This window comes from Desmodus rotundus, chromosome 5 (genome assembly GCF_022682495.2).
Source record: "Desmodus rotundus isolate HL8 chromosome 5, HLdesRot8A.1, whole genome shotgun sequence".
NCBI lineage: Eukaryota > Metazoa > Chordata > Mammalia > Chiroptera > Phyllostomidae > Desmodus > Desmodus rotundus.
In genome coordinates this window covers 22,147,642-22,165,297 of record NC_071391.1, presented here as the reverse complement: position 1 = coordinate 22,165,297, position 17,656 = coordinate 22,147,642, and the positions used below count along the sequence as shown (strand labels likewise).

Genomic DNA, 17,656 nt, shown 5'->3' with positions numbered 1-17,656 from the left:
TCCTTTTTAAACAGCGTTTCCCCAAAAGCTCTCAATCTCCAGTGCTCTGTAAGCCTGAATGGTTTGCACTTGTCCAAAGGCTGCAAATTTTGTTAACTTGTAGAGAAGCATCAGTGTGCCAGGCTTGGGGAAGGGTCGGAGACCCACCGGCTCTTAGTGGAAGAGGTTCATTGATTATTTTTGGAGTTGGGTTGAAGTGGGAAGTGGGCCAGGTAAACTTGGCAGTTTATGCCCTTGACCTTTATACCTGTTAAGGAGCCACACCCGTGAAGGAGGTATACCTGTCAGAGTCCAGGTTATAAAAGATGTTAAGTGTTCATGCCTCTTCCTAAGGATCTTAATTTTTTTTCTTACTAGGTCTCTAATTCTGTACATTTCTTCCCATTTTGTCTGATTCCCTCAGCTGAGAGGAGGAAAGACTGGTGTTGGGGTGGGGAGTAGGCTTCAGGCAGTGAGAATACAGAGACCTGTTAAAACTGAAGAAAAAGACACAAACTGAAGAAGGAAAACCTTTCCCTGAAATGCCCCGGTTCAGCTCCTGCTGTTCCTGGGGTTTTCAGTCAGAGCCCCTCTTGTGTTACCAGGGCCCTTTTGTCTCCAGACTGGAGCTTAAACCTAGAAGCGGTGACCTGACTTTACGAGGCTCCATTTATGTCCCTTTGAGGCTTCCTCCTTCATGCTGGAAATTGGGGGCGGTGTTTAAAAAGGAATATTAGATTCAAGTCTGCTACGCCTCCTCTAGGGGACTGCTTTCTGCTGCTTTTTATGACTGTTTGTTTCATTTTATTCCCTTTAAGGATCCAAGATACGGGGCCTTACTGAGATACGCATCCTGCTATTAGAAACGAGTGGGGCGGCTGCCTTCCTGACCCATCAGTTTCTAGCAAAGCAGTTATAAAATCTTACCTGTAACGAAAAACTTCAAACGTGTAGAGAAACACAGAGGCCACTATAACACTCAGATGCCCTGTACTCAGGCTTAAGAAATGTTGACATTTTGCTGTTTGCTGTGTTTGCTTCATATTTTAAAAGTCACTTTTGTTTTTGTTGTAAAGATCTGAAACATCACAGACTCAGTTGAAGTCCCTCCTGAACCCGCCCCGTTCCCTTCTGTCACTACCCATAGTCACTCTATTCTGAGATTGGTGTGTTTCCTTTCAATCCATGTGTTTATATTTTACTACATAATTATGTATCCATAAGTGGTAACATACTGTACTTGTCCTTTTTCAACTTGCCTTTTTTGACTCAACATTTGTTTTTAAGATTGGTCCAGATTGAAGCTTACAGATCTGGTTAATGTTCAGCCCTACGTGTATATACTACAGTTTATTTATATGTTTCTAGAAGTGGAATTGTTGGGCTTTACGGGACATGTAGCTTTCTAGCTTTCTTGGATTTTGCCAAATTCTTTAAATTTACCTTCACACCAGCACTTGTTTTTGAGTTTTTGTTCACCCCGGTCCTCCCAAACACTGGGTCTTCTGCTGCTGTGTAAGTGTTGCCGGCGTGCGTGTGGACTGGGGTCTCCTGTTGTGCTGGCGCTGCGCCGGTGACTTCACACGGTTGGGTGCCTTTGTTTCTGCTCCCGGCTGTGCAGGCTCTTCTCCTGTAAAGTGTCCCTTCCTGTCCTTTTGCAGACCTAAAAATAGCAGGAAGTCCTGAAGAGACTGAAGGGGCTTGCTTCTCTTTGTATGCATACGATGTCAAGCTTATGGCAAGTTGGTGGTGTTAGGTGGCCAAGCTAATAATATAAAGAAACGTGTGCATGCTATGTGTATTAAGAGGGGAATAAGTCCAGAAGTATCCCACTAGTGCAGGGAGACTCGGCCTTTATAATGACAGTATCGGAGCCTGGCGCTTGGCACCCAGCACACAGGTGCTTGAGGACTCTGGCGCCCTCCCATTAGCCACTGCTAGGGCCAGCCTGTGCCTCTGGCCCGTGGGCCTCAGTGAGGCTGGGTGGAGGCTTGAGGATACAGAGGAGAGGAAGGAAACAGAGGCACCACCTACCACGCTAGGCCAGGCGCCGTGCAAAGAATTTTTAGATTTACCTGATTTTTCTCTCAAACGGCATTCAGATAGGTATCTCTTCCATTTTACAGGAGAGGGCTCTGAGGCTCTGTGTGACTGAGTGACCCGATTAGGGTCACACGATTGGTGGGTGAACTGTTTGAACCCAAGTTCGTTAAGGACTGATTCCAAGCTGTTATGTTTTTGCCCTGCCAAGGAGAAGGGGGAAGGAGGAATGCGAGAAAGAAGAAACGGGAAGGGGGAGGGAGAGAGAAGACACAGGCCTTCGTGATGCCTCTCTCTTCTCTCTCTCAGCGGTGACCAGCAGTGGTCACTGCTGGGACATCAGGGGGCCAAGTTAACCATGTAAACGTTCTTTCCCACAGTATATACATCCCGCAGACGCCGTGAAACTGGGCCAGGCCGAACTTGTTGTGATTGATGAAGCTGCCGCCATCCCCCTGCCCCTGGTGAAAAGCCTCCTGGGCCCCTACCTTGTTTTCATGGCATCCACCATCAATGGGTAAGGCACCGGGGCGTGTACTCGGGGCTGTCACGGTTGGTTCTTGCAGATCAGGTGGCATGTAACAAATTGGCGTGGGTAGGTAAGTGATTCCCCAAGTCTGAGTTTTCAGGGCTGCTTCTATCTCCCCTAGGGCTTTTGCAATGGGAGCTGGCCTCTTAGTAATCAACTGTAGCTCGCCTCTGGTCTGACCTTAAATGGGACACACAGACCGGAGAATTTCATAGCTCAGGTGATGAGTGTCTGCGGTCTGTAGGCCTGGACAAGTTTTTAGAAGTACATGGGTGGCAGTTAGCAGTGTCTTATTTCTTAGAATTGTCTGAAAATATAGTATGAAAGTAACTGTATAATTGGCATAAGAAAGCAGGTTTTTACTGGCTCAGGAGCTTTTTTTAAATTTTGAAATATTTAGTTCATGTAGTTTTTAGCTGTAGAAAATTTAGAAAAAACAGGTACCAGTGAATGGAATCACTGGGGATCCATTCATCTAGAGAGAGCTTCTGTTAGAATTCTGCTGTACATTTTCTTTGCATTTATTTTACTTTTTCATTTTGAACAACAACATAAATATAGTTTATATATTGTTTTTAATTTGCTGTTTTCCATAATAATGAACTGTGAAAGTTTTCCAGATCAATCAATACATATGTTTAATATTGGAAAGATTTTGATATGGAAGTCACATCTTGAAAAGATAATTCTATTATAGATTTATTATTGTGAATGCTTTACTTATACTGAAAATATTTTAAGTGGATTCTACTTTTTTTTGGTAACAGCTTTGTTGGAATATAATTTACATACCACACCACTTACCCATTTAAAGTGTAGCGTTGGGTTGTTTTTAGTGTATTCACAGAGTAGTGCAGCCATCACCACAGTCAGTATTCATTCGCCCAGAAAGAAGCCCTCTGCCCCCGCCCCTCCCCCCGCCCCAGTCTTAGGGAACCTCAGTCTACTTTCTGTTTCTGCAGATTTGCCTGTTCTGGACATTGCTTATACATGGAGTCATACAATATATGGGCTTTTGCAACTGGCTTCTTAGCGTAATGTTTTTAAGGCTCATCCATGTAGTTTGTATCAGTACTTCATTCCTCTTGTGGCCAAATCATATTCCATTGTGTGTTCAGAAACGTTTTGCTTTTCCATTCATCTGTTGATGGACATTTGGGCTGTTTCTGTCTTTTGCCTATTAGGAGTATTGCTGCTGTGAACATTCGTATATGGGTCTTGGTGTGGGCGGGTTTTCCGTTTTCTTGGGTATTTATCCCTAGGAGTGAAATTACTGAGTAAAATGGTAAATTTCTGTTTAATCATTTGAGGAACTGCCAGACTATTTCCCAGAGCGGCTGTTCCATTTTACGTTCTCACTAGCAGCATATATGAAGGTTCCAGTTTTTCTATGTCCTTGCCAGCATTCATCATAGGTCTTTTTTTTTCCCTTTTATTGGATCTAGAGAGAGGGGAAGGGAGGAGAAAGAGAGGGAGAGAAACACTGAGAGAGAAATATCTATCGCCTGCCTCCTGCATGCCCCCCACTGGTGACCGAGCCCGTGACCCAGGCATGTGCCCTGACTGGGAATAGAACCTGCAACCTTTCCGTTTGTGTGAGACAGCTCCCAACCAACTGAGCCACACCGGCGAGGGCTGTCACATCTCTTTGATTATAGCCATCCTCATGAGTGCCAAGTGGTGTCTCGTATGGTCTTCCTTTGCATCTTCTCGATGGCTGATGAGTGGGCCATCTTACACGCTCATTGGCTGCTCGCACGTCTTCTGTGCGGAAATAGCTGTTCAGACCCTCCGCTCACTTTCTCATCGGGGTGTCTTCTGACTGAGATGTAAGGGTTCCGTGTGTGTTCTAGATACAAGCCCCTGTCATGTGTATGGTATCCAGAGTTTTTCTCCCACTCTGTTGTTTTCACTTTCTTGATAATGCCCTTTGGAGCACAGAAGTTTTTAGTGTTGTTGCTTGTGTTTGTTCTTGTTTTTATTTTTAAATAGGTCAGTGGAATTCCTTTAAGAAAGCTTCACTGTGTGGGGTGGAGAGGGGGAATAAAATACAATAAAGTAGTTTAAAATTCCACTATTTTGATCATTCTTTAGAGGTCGTACTTAGAAAGTATTTATATAGCCTTTAAATACTGTAATAATGGGAACTACAAAACAACGCACTAATGAACAGGAAAGCCCACTGAGCAGTCTGCACCCTGTGGTCACGTGTGCTTGTGAAGAAAGACAAGGGGGAAATACAATTGAAAAGTGGTGGTTCAGCTATCGGGTTGTAAAAAATTTATTTTTTCCAATTTTTTTGCGAGTTGTTTTACGTTACCTTTTAAGTGAAAGTAGTAATTACAAGAATTACTTGGATGGAGATTTGTTTAATCTTGATTGTCCAAACTGGAAATGTTCTGTGCATTCCTTCAAGCATGTTACTTCTAACAGCGGCTCGTATTAATTGACCACTTAACTGTGTTTTAGTTTCATTATGCCAAAGGCTTTACGCACGTAACTTTTTCAGTCCTGTTTAGTACATGGCCCAGTCCCCTGTGGGGAGTGTGGAACAGGCCCCTTGTGAGGATGAGGCTAAAAGAGGTTGAGTTCATCGCCCAGGAGAACTAGGTAGACATGCCAGGACTCGAGCCCAGGATGGCTCTGGCCTGAGCCCCCCGAGCTGCCCTGCCTCCTTTGGGGATGCCCGTGTGGTCCCGGAAGTTCAGAGGTGGGCAGGGCCACCCATGGGGGGCAGGTGTCTGGTATTGCGGCAGGATGAAGAAAGTACGGTAATTCTCTTATCCCGTCTGGAGAACGGATTGGGGACCTTGTGCCTGATTGCATTTGCTTTTATTTCCAGCTATGAGGGCACTGGTCGGTCACTGTCCCTGAAGCTAATTCAGCAGCTCCGCCAACAGAGTGCCCAGAGCCAGATCAGCACCACGGCCGAGAACAAGACCACGACGACGGCCAGGCTGGCCTCAGGTGCCTGGAGCTCCTCCCTTCAGACTCTTGCTGGGCCCTTCCCCTCGTGACATGATGGGTGGTGCCGGAGCTGACTACAATGAAGCAGAAAGGCTCAGTCCCCGAGAGCTGAAGTTGCTTTTCTCCAAAGAGTAGCAAGGCAGTGACCAGATGGGAGCCTGACTGGGCCTTCTGGCGGCTAGATCCTTGTTTGTTCCCACCTCGGGGCTCAGTCGAGTTGACTTAGTGAGAGCCCTTTGGGATTGGTGTGCCGGCAAGCCGCTCATCCCCAGACCAGTTCAAAGCCACTCAGTTTCAGTTCTCGAGCCATATTTATGTGGGCACGCTGCGACAAAGATACAGTAAACATTTGCTTTGCTCTTTGACCCAAAAAGTATTTAATAATCGTTTCTCTGTGTGTGTGTGTGTGTGTGTGTGTGTTTTGCGGGTACAGTGCGAACACTGCATGAGGTGTCCCTGCAGGAGTCCATCCGATACGCCCCTGGGGACGCGGTGGAGAAGTGGCTGAACGACCTGCTGTGCCTGGACTGCCTCAACATCACCCGCATAGTGTCAGGCTGCCCCCTGCCTGAGGCCTGTGAGCTGTATCCTCCCTGGCTTCGTGTGCCCCACAGAGGGTCCAGGGGAGGAGGGTGGGAGAGTTACGGGGAAGGCTTGGCTCTTTGTTTCTAGGGAGAGGGGAAAGCTGAACATTCTCGATTGCCCTTCTTTCCTTCCCTGATGTGTTTCTGCTTGGGCTGTGGGGTTCCTCTTCCCAAGGTGAGGGAAACCCACCTTTCCAGGTCACCTTTGGGAGTAGTATGTCCTGTTGTGGGCTTTCTTTGTTTTGTTGCGATGGCTTAACTCCAAACCCAGCTACTATGTTAACAGAGATACCCTCTTTTGCTACCACAAGGCCTCCGAAGTCTTCCTCCAACGGCTAATGGCCCTCTACGTGGCTTCTCACTACAAGGTGACTGCCATTAGCCCTCGGGTGCACTCCAGCCCTGATAGTCCCCTTTTTCCTAGCTTTTTGCATCTTTTGTTACGCACTGGAGTGCAATTGCATCTCCCACTAGTGTTGAGATTGTTGGGCTTCCAGCTTTGCCTGCAGAGTGTGGAATTCCCGTATGTAGCACCACGCCTGGGCACTGGACAGGTGGGGAGCGTTGCCCATTTTAAAGGGCTGCTTCGTTTCTCACCTGTGTGCTAAGCTCTTAGGCTCAGGTGACATAGCAGTTGCTGCTGTATGACCTGAAATCAGCCTTGTACCTCTGAGCTATTTTGGGGGAGCAGTGAGTGAGAATTTAGGATATTTGAATGTCTTAACAACTAAGGGCACGTTGGAAAGGACACGCGCTGGGTGTCTGGGTAGCAGGTTAACAGACACCCTTTAATGGAAGGCTGAAAAGTTGGTGTCAGGAGTGGTGACGGGTTTTCTTGAAGTAGCAGCCTCTCGTTGGGACAGAGCTTGTGTCTCAGCTGGACAACGGGCAGTGCCCACTCACCAGTCCTCCGCACCTGCCCTGCAGCCTCGGCACTCGTGGGCAGGTGGCGGCAAACATTTGAGGCTAAGTCCCACTTCAGCCATTTGGAAGAGTCTTGGGCTGACCGCCCAAGATACTAGACAGGCACTTTGCTGGGTGTCGGCTCATCGCCCAGCTTTGGGGAAGGCGGTACGCCATTCTTCCGCCGATTCTAAGTAGCATCTTGAGTAGAGGACAACAAGAGGAGTGGTTCTCACTGACCCGTGGTTGTGTCCACAGAACTCTCCCAATGATCTCCAGATGCTCTCTGATGCACCTGCCCACCATCTCTTCTGCCTCCTGCCTCCTGTGCCCCCCACCCAGAACACCCTTCCCGAAGTGCTTGCTGTTGTCCAGGTACAGAAGCAGAAGCATCCTTGTGGCATTGATTTTGGAAATCAAAAGGCATAATGGCTCAGCAAATGCAGCATGGAAGGGGAAGCTGTAGATTCCTAGTCTGCAGCCGAGAGGCTGGGCGTTCCTGAGGCAGGCGGGGAGGGTGTGTCGGAGGGAAAGCACCTCGGACAGAAGCCCGAGGCCCCACTGCTCCTGGGGGGTGAGAGTCAGAAGTGGCCACTGGTAATTTGACTTAGAGCTCTTCCTACCACAGAACTGTTTGTCTATTCTCCTCCTTTGTTACAAAAGCAAGTACATGGTACTTACGAAATTAGAAGAAACTGATTGGAAAAATGTTTTTAATACCTGGCATGTGTTTATGCATTTCTGTATCATTTTGCCTTTTCATAAGCATGGGATCATAGTACTAGGTAATCTTTCTGTTTCTTTCTTTTTTATTTTTTTTTGCAGTGTCAAATACTTATAATGTGCACAATTTTTTAAATTGTCTCCTGAGGATATATTTTATTAATTTTTAGAGAGAGGGGAGGGGGAGACACACACATCAGTGTGAGAGAGAAACATTGGTCGTGTGCCTCCCGTATGCCCCCCCGACTGGGGAGTGAACCTGAAACTTAGGTATGTGCCCCGATGGGGAATCAAACTCAACTTTGTGGTGTACAGGATGATGCTCCAACCAACTGAGCTACCTGGCCAGGGCTAACCTGTGTAATTTTTAAAGCTGCATTGTATTTCATTACATGTGCGTACCGAACTGTGTTTAACCGTTCTGTCGGACCCTGGGGTCATCGTATGTTCCTGTCCGTGCAGAGCTGCGCGAGTGCGCTGTGTCGTCGCTGGTGTGTGCGCACGCTCACCATGCGTGGAGACCCCCTAGTGTGATTTTTGCTCTTCGGGCCAGGAAGATGTCATTCCTGTGCCTTGTTAGTGACAGTGTCAGGGTACCCATGGGGTATAGTAATGGAACTTCCATTGGAAAGGAATGAGTCACTTACAGGGTAATCTGACCTGGAGTGGAAACAGCCGGCCTAGTCAGAGAACTGGCAGAAGTTCTGTGAATGGGCTCGCTCCCTGGGGCCCGCCTTCCTGTCTGCATGGTGCTGCCTCCCCCACAGGTGTGCCTGGAGGGGGAGATTTCTCGCCAGTCCATCTTGAGCAGCCTGTCCCGAGGGAAGAAGGCTTCGGGAGACCTGATTCCGTGGACAGTGTCAGAACAGGTGATGATGCGCTTTCCCTGGCACGTCGGTGTGAGTGAAGCCGGTGGTGTCGGAGGATGTGTTGTTGCTCAGTTGCTGGCTTGTGTCTCCCGCACAGTTCCAAGATCCAGACTTTGGTGGTCTTTCAGGTGGAAGGGTTGTTCGCATTGCTGTTCACCCGGATTATCAAGGGGTAAGGTGTCCTCGTGCCGCTGAGCCCTGGTGTACTGTAACTGGCTCAGATGTGTTGCTGGCTTGTTAGCGCAGGTGTATGGGGCTGTGTGAAAGGGAAGCTGGTCAGGGAGCAAGCAGTTGTAGGCACTTCCCTGCTACGGAGTTTGCTGGAGCTGGGAGCTGGGGTGGGTGGAGGGGATGATTGTATGTGCTCGCTCTTCCTTTGTGAGGATGGGGCTTGTGAACCAGGTCCACTTTTTGTAATTAATCTCCTGTCCCTTGGGAATCCCACTGTATCCCCACTGTTAGCTGTAGAGAGGTCAGGTTGGACTTGCTGATCTGTGTGTGGACCAGCAATCGCAGCTGGCTGTCCTCACGCTCAGGTGGCAAACGGGCTCTTCTTGATGGGCTGGCAGTGCGAGAGCGAGGGCTGTGCTCCGCTCAGTCCTTAGGGTCTCTGCTCTGGCCTCACTGAGGGGTTTCGTTGGTTCTTTGTCAAGAGCAGTTTGGCCCAAAGTGAAGGCTTTCTTGGAGCAGTACAGGAGCGTAGCAGTTGTTCAGACAGACTGAACATCTCTTCCTCTGCCCTTTGTGTGTGCTCCCAGATGGGCTATGGAAGTCGGGCTCTGCAGCTGCTGCAAATGTACTATGAAGGCAGGTTCCCTTGTCTTGAGGAGAACTTTGTTGAAACATCGCAAGAAATTCACACCGTCAGCAGCGAGGTGAGCAACTTTTGGCTGAACTCCTGGTTCCTGGGAGGATTCTTCCCTGGGTCTTTGGGAGCAACATCAAGAACTATTCAGTGGCCTGCTTTTTCTGAGTAGTAGCAGATTCTTTCTCCTACTTCGGAGAAGCTGCTGCTTTCTTGAGCCTAACATTTGAGATCTTCAGATTAGCATCATTAGCCTCACCTGGAAACTTGTTAAAAATGCAGATTCTTGACCCGAAAAAATGCCCTAGACCTGAATCAGAAGCTTGGGTGAGGCCCAGTAACGTGAGTCTTAACAAGCTCCCAGGTGATGCTAATGCATGTCCCAGCTTAAAACCGCCCTCTCCGATCTCCCCCCTTCAGTACTAAGCCTGGGCTCAGTGAAGTGGTGTCTTCCTTGGTAAGAGGCATGGTCAGCACTGGGAACTGGAACAGCTTTCTGCACACGTTCATTTGAATTTCACAGTGTGCCTGTGGCAGAGGTGGGGAAGGGGCTTATGTTTTTGGTCAGGCCCAGAGGCTTGTCACTTCCCAAGTCACGGAGCCATCCAGTGATAGACCTGGGCCTTCAGCCTGCATCTTCGGACCCTGCCTTTTCTCTCCGTGACTCTGTTGGACCTTTCTAAACCCTGTGGCTCTTCTGCACTCTGGGTCTGAGCAGTGTGACTCCGCGCTTGCCTGAGGGGTCAGTGTACTCAGGAGTGAGCCCTGCACGTGCTGGTGTTCCTGGGTTTTAAAAACCATGGGGACAAACCAGGCAGCCCGCCCAGGTGTCTGTTGTGTTCAGTCTAGAGCCCCATGTGGCCGTGGTGCCAGGGAGTGTCACTCACCTTCCTTTCCCTTGGCTGGGTGGACTGTGCTTTCCCCCGATGTTCTCTAGGCTGTCAGCTTGCTGGAAGAAGTCGTCACCCCCCGGAAGGACCTGCCTCCCTTGCTCCTCAAATTGAATGAGAGGCCTGCCGAGTGCCTGGATTACCTGGGTGTGTCCTATGGCTTGACCCCCAGGCTCCTCAAGTAAGGCTTTGCCTGTCCTTCCTCTCTGAACCACCCCCTTGACCTTGGTGTCTGAATTGTGAGTTCTGTGGGCTGTGTGTCTGCTTTTCCCGTGGGTACTTGTCAGATGCTTGTTGACTCCCTGTCCCTCCCGGCCCTTCCCAGCTTTGTCTGCCAGCTGTCAGAATGCACACATAGTGACCTGCTCTCTTTGTGCTTTGCAGGTTCTGGAAGCGAGCTGGGTTTGTTCCTGTCTATCTGAGACAGACCCCGGTGAGTGAGGCGTCTGGCAGAGGAGGGGTGTGTGGTTACAGTGGGCGACAGGTCTGTCCTTGTGCAGAGCCCCGGTGGCCCCTGCTCTGAGCAGGTGTTCTCATGTCTCCCAGAGGTTGTTCCGATGGACCCCAGAACAGCCGTCCTCACTGGAAGGCAGTGCGGACTCCTGTTCGTCCCCCACTACGTAGTCCGCTCCTGGAGCGTCCCGGGCGTGGTGCTGGGTTATAAAATAGTTGAGGGGCCTAAAATTCTGGAAGCCTGCAATCTGGGGCCTCCTTGACTTTCCTTTAAAAAAGGAAAAGAAAAGCAGTTTTAGGAGAAAAGTGCACGACAAAGCCAAAGGGAATTACAGTTTGTGATTGTCAGTTCATTAAGAGAATTTTTTATTTAGCAACCTACAGTGAATCGGGCAGTGAGCAAGCTATGCCGCGAAGCTTATTTTCTAACGGGTGGAAATAGGCAACAAAAAAGTGAACAGATACAGTTTCAGGCCTCTGAAGGTTGACCTTTTGAACTGAAACCTGAATGATCAGAATGGAACAGCTGTGAAAAAGTGTTTTTTGTTTGTTTTTAAAGATTTTATTTATTTTTAGAGAGGGGAAGGAAAGGAGAAAGAGAGGGAGAGAAACATCAATGTGTGGTTGCCTCTCCCAGGCTCACAACCCAGGCATATGTGCCCTGACTGGGAATCGAACTGGTGAACTTGTGGTTCGCAGGCCGGCGCTCAATCCACTGAGCCACACCAGCCAGGGCAAGAGAGTGTTTTTAAGCAGAGGGCACAATGAGCATAAGGACCTGAGGTGGACCTGAACTTGGTGATTGATCGAAGGAAACAAAAGAGCGCCAGTGTGGCTGAGAGTCCATGAAAGCGCAGGCAGTGGGCAGTTAGGTCTAGGTGAGGGCCCCGCATTGCCTTCGTGTTCCGTTGGAGGAGGGGTTAGGGGACAGTGGACAGAGGATGGCAGAGGAGGAGTGGGTAAGAGGTGTGGTGGTTTGGTTTGAAGGTCAAGTAATGAAGACGGAGAAAAGTGGCCAGTTGCGAGGTGTGTTTTGGAGGTTAAGCCAACTGGCATCGAAGGGTTGAATGTTGATGAGTGAACAGGAGATAAGGATAAAGTCCTAGATTTTTGGCTTGAGAAAGGGGCATGGGTGCTGTGCTTTGCTGAGATGAGACCCACTGGGGGGAAAAGTGGAAATGTTTTTGGGCATAGTCATGTGAGATGCTGAGAGCCATCCGCGTGGAAGTACGGAGTAGGCAGGGGACTGTAGGAATCTGGGGTTCAAGGAGGGGGTTGCAACTGGAGGTGGTTTTGGGGGTCCTAATAGGATGCATTCCTTTGGGGCAAGTATTTTTGGTCTTCACCTCTAAAACCCCAGAACTTAATAGCATTACTACGTATAGTATGTGTTCGTAAATGCCCTTTGGATCTACAGGGACTGGTTTCAACCCCCCCCCCCCCCCCCCCCCCCCCCGTGGATACCAATGTCTGTGGATGCTGAAGGCCCTTATATAAAACAGCTCAGTGTTTGCACATAGCCCACACATGGTCTCCCGTATACTTTAAATCATTTCTAGACTACTCGTGACACCCAGTGCGGTGTAAATGCTGTGTAAATGGTTGTCATTCTATATTGTTCAGGGAACAATGTCAAGAAAACCTATACATGCTCAGTTTACCAACCATAGTAGACCTAACTACATAGTACACATCAGCAAAATGTAACATTTTTTTCCTAAATATTTTGGATTTGTGGTTGGTTGACTCTGAAGATGGGGAACCCACAGATACAGAGTACTGTCTGTACTCTTGTTCCATGAATGAATCAGTATTTAAAGCAAGTGAAAGTAGGGACTGAAGGGAACTAGAGAAGAGGGTGAGTCCTTGGAATTGTCGGTGTTAGGAGAAACAAGGAAGAACAAACAGCAGGGGAGACTGAGAAGGAGCCACTTGATCCCTAGGAGAAAGGCAGGGGGTTGGTGTCACAGCCAAGATGAGTGAGCGTTTCAAGAAGGGGAGTGGATTGCTTTTCAGAGAACAATTAAGATGAGGAAAAACAATTGGCCGTTGGGCTTCTCAGCATTAGTGACCTGAATAAAAACAGCTTCAGTGCAACGTGATTGGAGAGAATGGGAGGTGAGAAGTAGACTGAATAGAGGAGTCATAGAGTCATACACAAAGCAAAAGGGAGCTGAGAAACAGGGTTCTGGAGAGGGACTGGAGTCAAGGGGGATTATCGGACGGGAGGTTGTAGAACATGTTGGTCTCCTGCGGGTGTGACCCTGCGGAAATCATGCATATAATAGTACCGATGCGGGCCTGGAGGGGGTGTGGGGGGTGGGGGTGGGGCTGGGAGTGTGGGAGCAAAGGTGGCACCTAGTCCTTCAGAGAGGGAAGGCAAAGAGTGTGGGTACAGGAGGTGTTGGCCAGCTGGTTGCGTTGGTGTTGGAAGGATGAAGTTCTTTTCTGAATGCTTCCGTTTTCTCAGTGAGAGGGGGTCACCTGCAGAGAGGAAGGTGTGTTGGAGCCTTGAGTTTTGGAGAGTACAAAGGCAGTGTCTCAGGGTGGTGCCTGTTTGAGAGGGGGAGGCGAGGATCTCAGTGTGGCAGTCAGCTACAAGAGTGCAGCCCATTGAGTTCAGTGTGCTCTCCTGTGATCTCGTGCTGTGTGCTGCTCGTTCGTGACTTGGTGCTGGCATTTTGTCACACAAATGTTGAAGTCCATGAGATGTTTTTATGGGATGGGGCTTTGTTGTTACGTAGTAAAAGTCTAAAAACCTGTGGTCACTATTTTAGGTCCTAAAGAGACCTGCAAACTGGTGGCCAGCATGGAAACTCTGGGTTTTGGACGTAAAGCCTTTGCTGTAAGGCACCAAAACATGTTCACTGGATCGTGTGGAGTTGAAGCTGTGATAACTCCTGGGTCCATAATCTACCTGGCGCGAGCATGCGGCTCACTCCCGTGGGTGCAGGGCAGAAGTGGTGCTCCGAAGGCTGAGCAGCTCTGCGCCGTTGCCATGGCATCTGCAAAGCTGCAGGACAGCACGAAAGCCCAAGTGTAGGAAGTGATGCCACGTGAGGATGTGAAGGCGAGGGCACCGCTCTGGGCTGGGGAGGAAGGAAAGGCCCGTGGAAGCACCGAGCCTTTCACTCTGCACTCTTACCTGTCAGCGGTGACAGTTATTCACGAAAGGGGGCTCCGGTGCCAGTCAGGAATCTGCGTTTTTCAGAATGACCTGACTGGAGAACACTCGTGCATCATGCTGAAGACGCTGACTGACGACAGCGAGGCTGAGCAGGGAGCCTGGCTCGCGGCCTTTTGGAAAGGTACTTCCACGTGGAAGAGCGACAGCAGGTGGCCAGCAGGGGCTTCTAGCCCTCTGACTCTGGCTGTCCCCCACAGATTTCCGAAGGCGGTTCCTAGCTCTGCTGTCCTACCAGTTCAGCACCTTCCCTCCTGCCCTGGCTCTGAACATCATTCAGAACAGGAACATCGGGAAGCCGGCACAGCCAGGTGAGCTGGGCAGGACAGCATGGAGGACTGGTAGTGGCTTGGTTGTGTGGAAGTAGAGGCGCGTGTGGTAGTCCAAAAAGGGGAGGGGCTGGGAGTTGAGGGACCGGTTCCAGGCCTGCGTCTCCCCCACTGCCTCCGCTCAGGAGGCCCTGTTCTGCCTTAGGGTGCTGCCACAGTAGTTTTCTGAATAACAAGACTTTGGGGGTGTGATTCGACTGCAGAGATGAGGTTATTTAGCGAATTATGGAACCCGATTGAAATCCTGTGAACAGGGTAACCAGCTCTATTCTGAGGCTCAAGATTCCTCATTTGTGAAATTATAATAAGAATATGCCGCCAGCCTTCTGTGGCCAGCACGTAGTGGTGCATCGGGCATTATAAGTTGTTTGAATATTTAAAATACAAAAAAATGTAAGGGTGATGAATTAATGGCTCTGGGCTCCTGCTTTTCTGTTGCTGACTGTTTGTGTGTTTTGTTTTGGTGATTACATTTTGAAAACCATCGTCCCACAAGTAGGACAAAGCCGGCCCGCTTTCTGTAAAGTGGGTCCTGAGGACAGTGACTGGGTGGGGAAGGAGTGTCGTGTCCCCTTGACCCTGGGGCAGGGGAGCCTTGATCTGATGTGTTGGCGTGGAACTCTGAGTAAGGGCCACATGCCACTTCCCCCCCTGCATGGCCCAGAGCCGCCTCCCCTCGGCAGGAGGGGGGCAGGGCTGCCTGGGTGGTGTGCTGTGTCAGGAGGCAGGCCCTTTCTGGTGGCCCCTCTGCCATCCTGCTTGGGCTGAAGGGCCGGTGGAGGAGCAGCTGTTGGGGTGCCGCCCCGGGACTGCCCTGACCCGTCTGGCTCGGTCGCGTGTGCAGCCCTGCGCCGGGAGGAGCTGGAAGGCCTGTTTCTCCCCTATGACCTGAAGAGGCTGGAGATGTATTCACGCAACATGGTCGACTATCACCTCATCATGGACATGATCCCGGCCATCTCCCGGATGTATTTCCTGAACCAGCTGGGGGACCTGGCGCTGTCCGCTGCCCAGTCGGTAGGTCACCTGCTGCTTGTGTGCTGGGAGAGGGGCTGGGTTTGCAGAGCGCGTGTTTCGGGCTGGATGTTTGGTTGGCTGTTTGGACATAACTTTGTGCATTTAATTCTGATGGGTGGGTGGAGAGAGGTCTCACCGGGGCACACACGAGGACACATGGGCTCTGATGTGGAGGCATGTGCCTGGTCATGCAGTTAGGAAAGAGGAGCTGCAGTTGGAGCCCACATTCTCCTGCTACATTGCCTTTGTTCTCCCTGGACCTTAGCCGGGGTCTCGGAGCACCCTGAACTTCTCCAGCGTAGCTGTGAAGCAGCCTTTGTCAGGATAAGTTCATCTGGGGGTTTTAGGAAGAGGGAGCGTTGCTCGGTAGTTTCAATAAAAGGATGAGAGAGAAGATTCTAAAATACACAGTGGCGGTCGATGTTTTGTACCAGATAGCTTTGGTCATGATAGGGCGGCCACGCTCTCAGTGCCCTTTGCTGGGCAAGGGCCTGGGCCGGCAGCCACTCAGAAGGCTTTCTGTCCTCCAGGCTCTTCTCTTGGGGCTTGGCCTGCAGCATAAGTCCGTGGACCAGCTGGAAAAGGAGATTGAGTTGCCTTCGGGCCAGCTGATGGGACTTTTCAACCGGCTCATCCGCAAAGTCGTGAAGGTAACCACAGCCGAGGGCTCGGTGTGGTCTGTTCCGGGTAACGTAACAACCTGCTCCCTGCCCCAAGATGAACAGGTTGTGCATTTGGCCATGTTGGCTGCAGCTTGTTGCCTGCACGCACGCACACAACCTGAGGAAATGGGGGGCTGCAGCTGTATCTGCCGTGTTCTCCCCGGAGGTGCCACCGTTGGGCATTTGGTGTCTGAGCCGTCCATGTTTCTGTACTCGGACCGTGGACACGCGTGCTCCTAACCGTGTGGGGTTGGTGCTGATTGACAGGTCCCTGCAGCTGCTCCATCTTCTGCCTCTTGGCCGTTGTCTTCTGCAGCTCTTTAGCGAAGTGCAGGAAAAGGCCATTGAGGAGCAGATGGTGGCAGTGAAGGACATCGTCATGGAGCCCACGATGAAGACCCTGAGTGACGACCTGGTACGCAGCCGTGGAAGGCCTCATGCATGCTGAACGTATGCTCGGTCCCCTTTAGCAAGAGTCCCCTGCACTGAGCGAGCTCGGCGGTGCTGATGTCTGTGGGTGTGAGCTCTTCCCGCATGTGCCTGCCCTGCGTGAGCCTGCCCCGAGTGTGCCTGCCCGGATGTGCCCGAGCACTCTGTCCTCTCCGCCTCCCACAAAAGGCGTGTGCACAAGCAGTCTAGCTGCTGTTGTGAACTTGTTTGTCCTTGTAGACTTTTCAGAATGAGTGTTTTATATTTGTTTGCACTTGGGTAAGTGCTGCCTCTAACGGTGGAGGGGGTGGGCTCAGGAGCAGGAGGTGGCTGCTCATCATGGTGAGTCTGCCCCTCACCTGTTTCTGCGACTTGTCCCCTGCTTGTCTCTGACCTACTCTGTCTGTGGGGCCTTGGCCGCAGGATGAAGCAGCAAAGGAATTCCAGGAGAAGCACAAGAAAGAAGTGGGGAAGCTGAAGAACATGGACCTCTCTCAGTAAGGCCCTTGCGCTGCTCGCGGGAAGCACCCGTGGAATCGATCTGCAGGTCCCTTCTGTCCCTCAGCCCGGGGCCCGGGTGCCCTGGAAGCTCTTTCATGGGACCACTTTTAGAAGCACTAATAGCTAAACCCTCCTCATTCACTGTTGGCATGACTTTGGAGGACTTGGTTTCCCCACATCAGCTCTGCCACGCTGACTTTCAGTCATGCTCCCGAGACCCCTCGGGTTCCGTGGCATGCCTCAGGGAAGGGGCTGCTGGTCGATGAGCATCCGCTTCTGGTGGCCACATTTCTGTATTTGGCTTCTGTGTGTGAATTTGTTTGAGGAAAGGATTCTACTGCCAACAAATAATGCAGCAAAGCCCCTTGCTCTGGAATCCTGTGTGTACTAGGAATCCTAGCTCCCTTTGAGCTACAATGGGGTACTTACTACCTTCCCTGTGTCTTGATGTGAATAACAACCCCAGGGTTGGTGGCCTTTGTGCCTTTCTGACCTTTAGTCCTGGAATTGCGGGGTCATTACTGATGGCGGTTACTGGACATGGGAGAGGGGGAGGTGGCCAGGGTCCCTGGGCAGGGTTTTGAGCTCTGCTGTCAGCTTTGCAATGTCAAAACCTTGCCTTGCCATTACCGTCAGACCCCAAGAGGTGGGGCAGGCGCAGTTCCAGGGCTTGTGGGCACCTGGCGGTGGGGGGAGCAGGAAGATGGTGGGGGTGACAGCAGGTTTCTTTGGTGGGCAGTCAGAGTCGGGAGAAGTCGGGCAGCTGCCCGCTGTGTGGGATTTCCCCGCCCC

The 17,656-nt window shown here is 50.6% G+C and overlaps 1 protein-coding gene across 3 annotated transcripts in view; it reads left to right on the top strand.

Annotated features, from left to right (window-relative positions):
- The window catches only part of NAT10 (N-acetyltransferase 10), a 38,466-nt gene that overhangs the window by 17,340 nt on the left and 3,470 nt on the right, over positions 1–17,656 (top strand). For all 3 annotated transcript variants that reach the window (XM_053923845.2, XM_053923846.2, XM_053923847.2), the window contains exons 12-27: positions 2,400–2,536; positions 5,391–5,515; positions 5,949–6,099; positions 6,371–6,467; positions 7,261–7,377; positions 8,493–8,594; positions 8,692–8,766; positions 9,353–9,469; positions 10,337–10,470; positions 10,674–10,722; positions 13,954–14,050; positions 14,127–14,237; positions 15,100–15,272; positions 15,803–15,922; positions 16,251–16,349; positions 16,787–16,860. In XM_053923845.2, the coding sequence (XP_053779820.1) occupies positions 2,400–2,536; positions 5,391–5,515; positions 5,949–6,099; positions 6,371–6,467; positions 7,261–7,377; positions 8,493–8,594; positions 8,692–8,766; positions 9,353–9,469; positions 10,337–10,470; positions 10,674–10,722; positions 13,954–14,050; positions 14,127–14,237; positions 15,100–15,272; positions 15,803–15,922; positions 16,251–16,349; positions 16,787–16,860 (1,778 nt within the window). The remainder of the gene's footprint in view (positions 1–2,399; positions 2,537–5,390; positions 5,516–5,948; positions 6,100–6,370; positions 6,468–7,260; positions 7,378–8,492; positions 8,595–8,691; positions 8,767–9,352; positions 9,470–10,336; positions 10,471–10,673; positions 10,723–13,953; positions 14,051–14,126; positions 14,238–15,099; positions 15,273–15,802; positions 15,923–16,250; positions 16,350–16,786; positions 16,861–17,656) is intronic.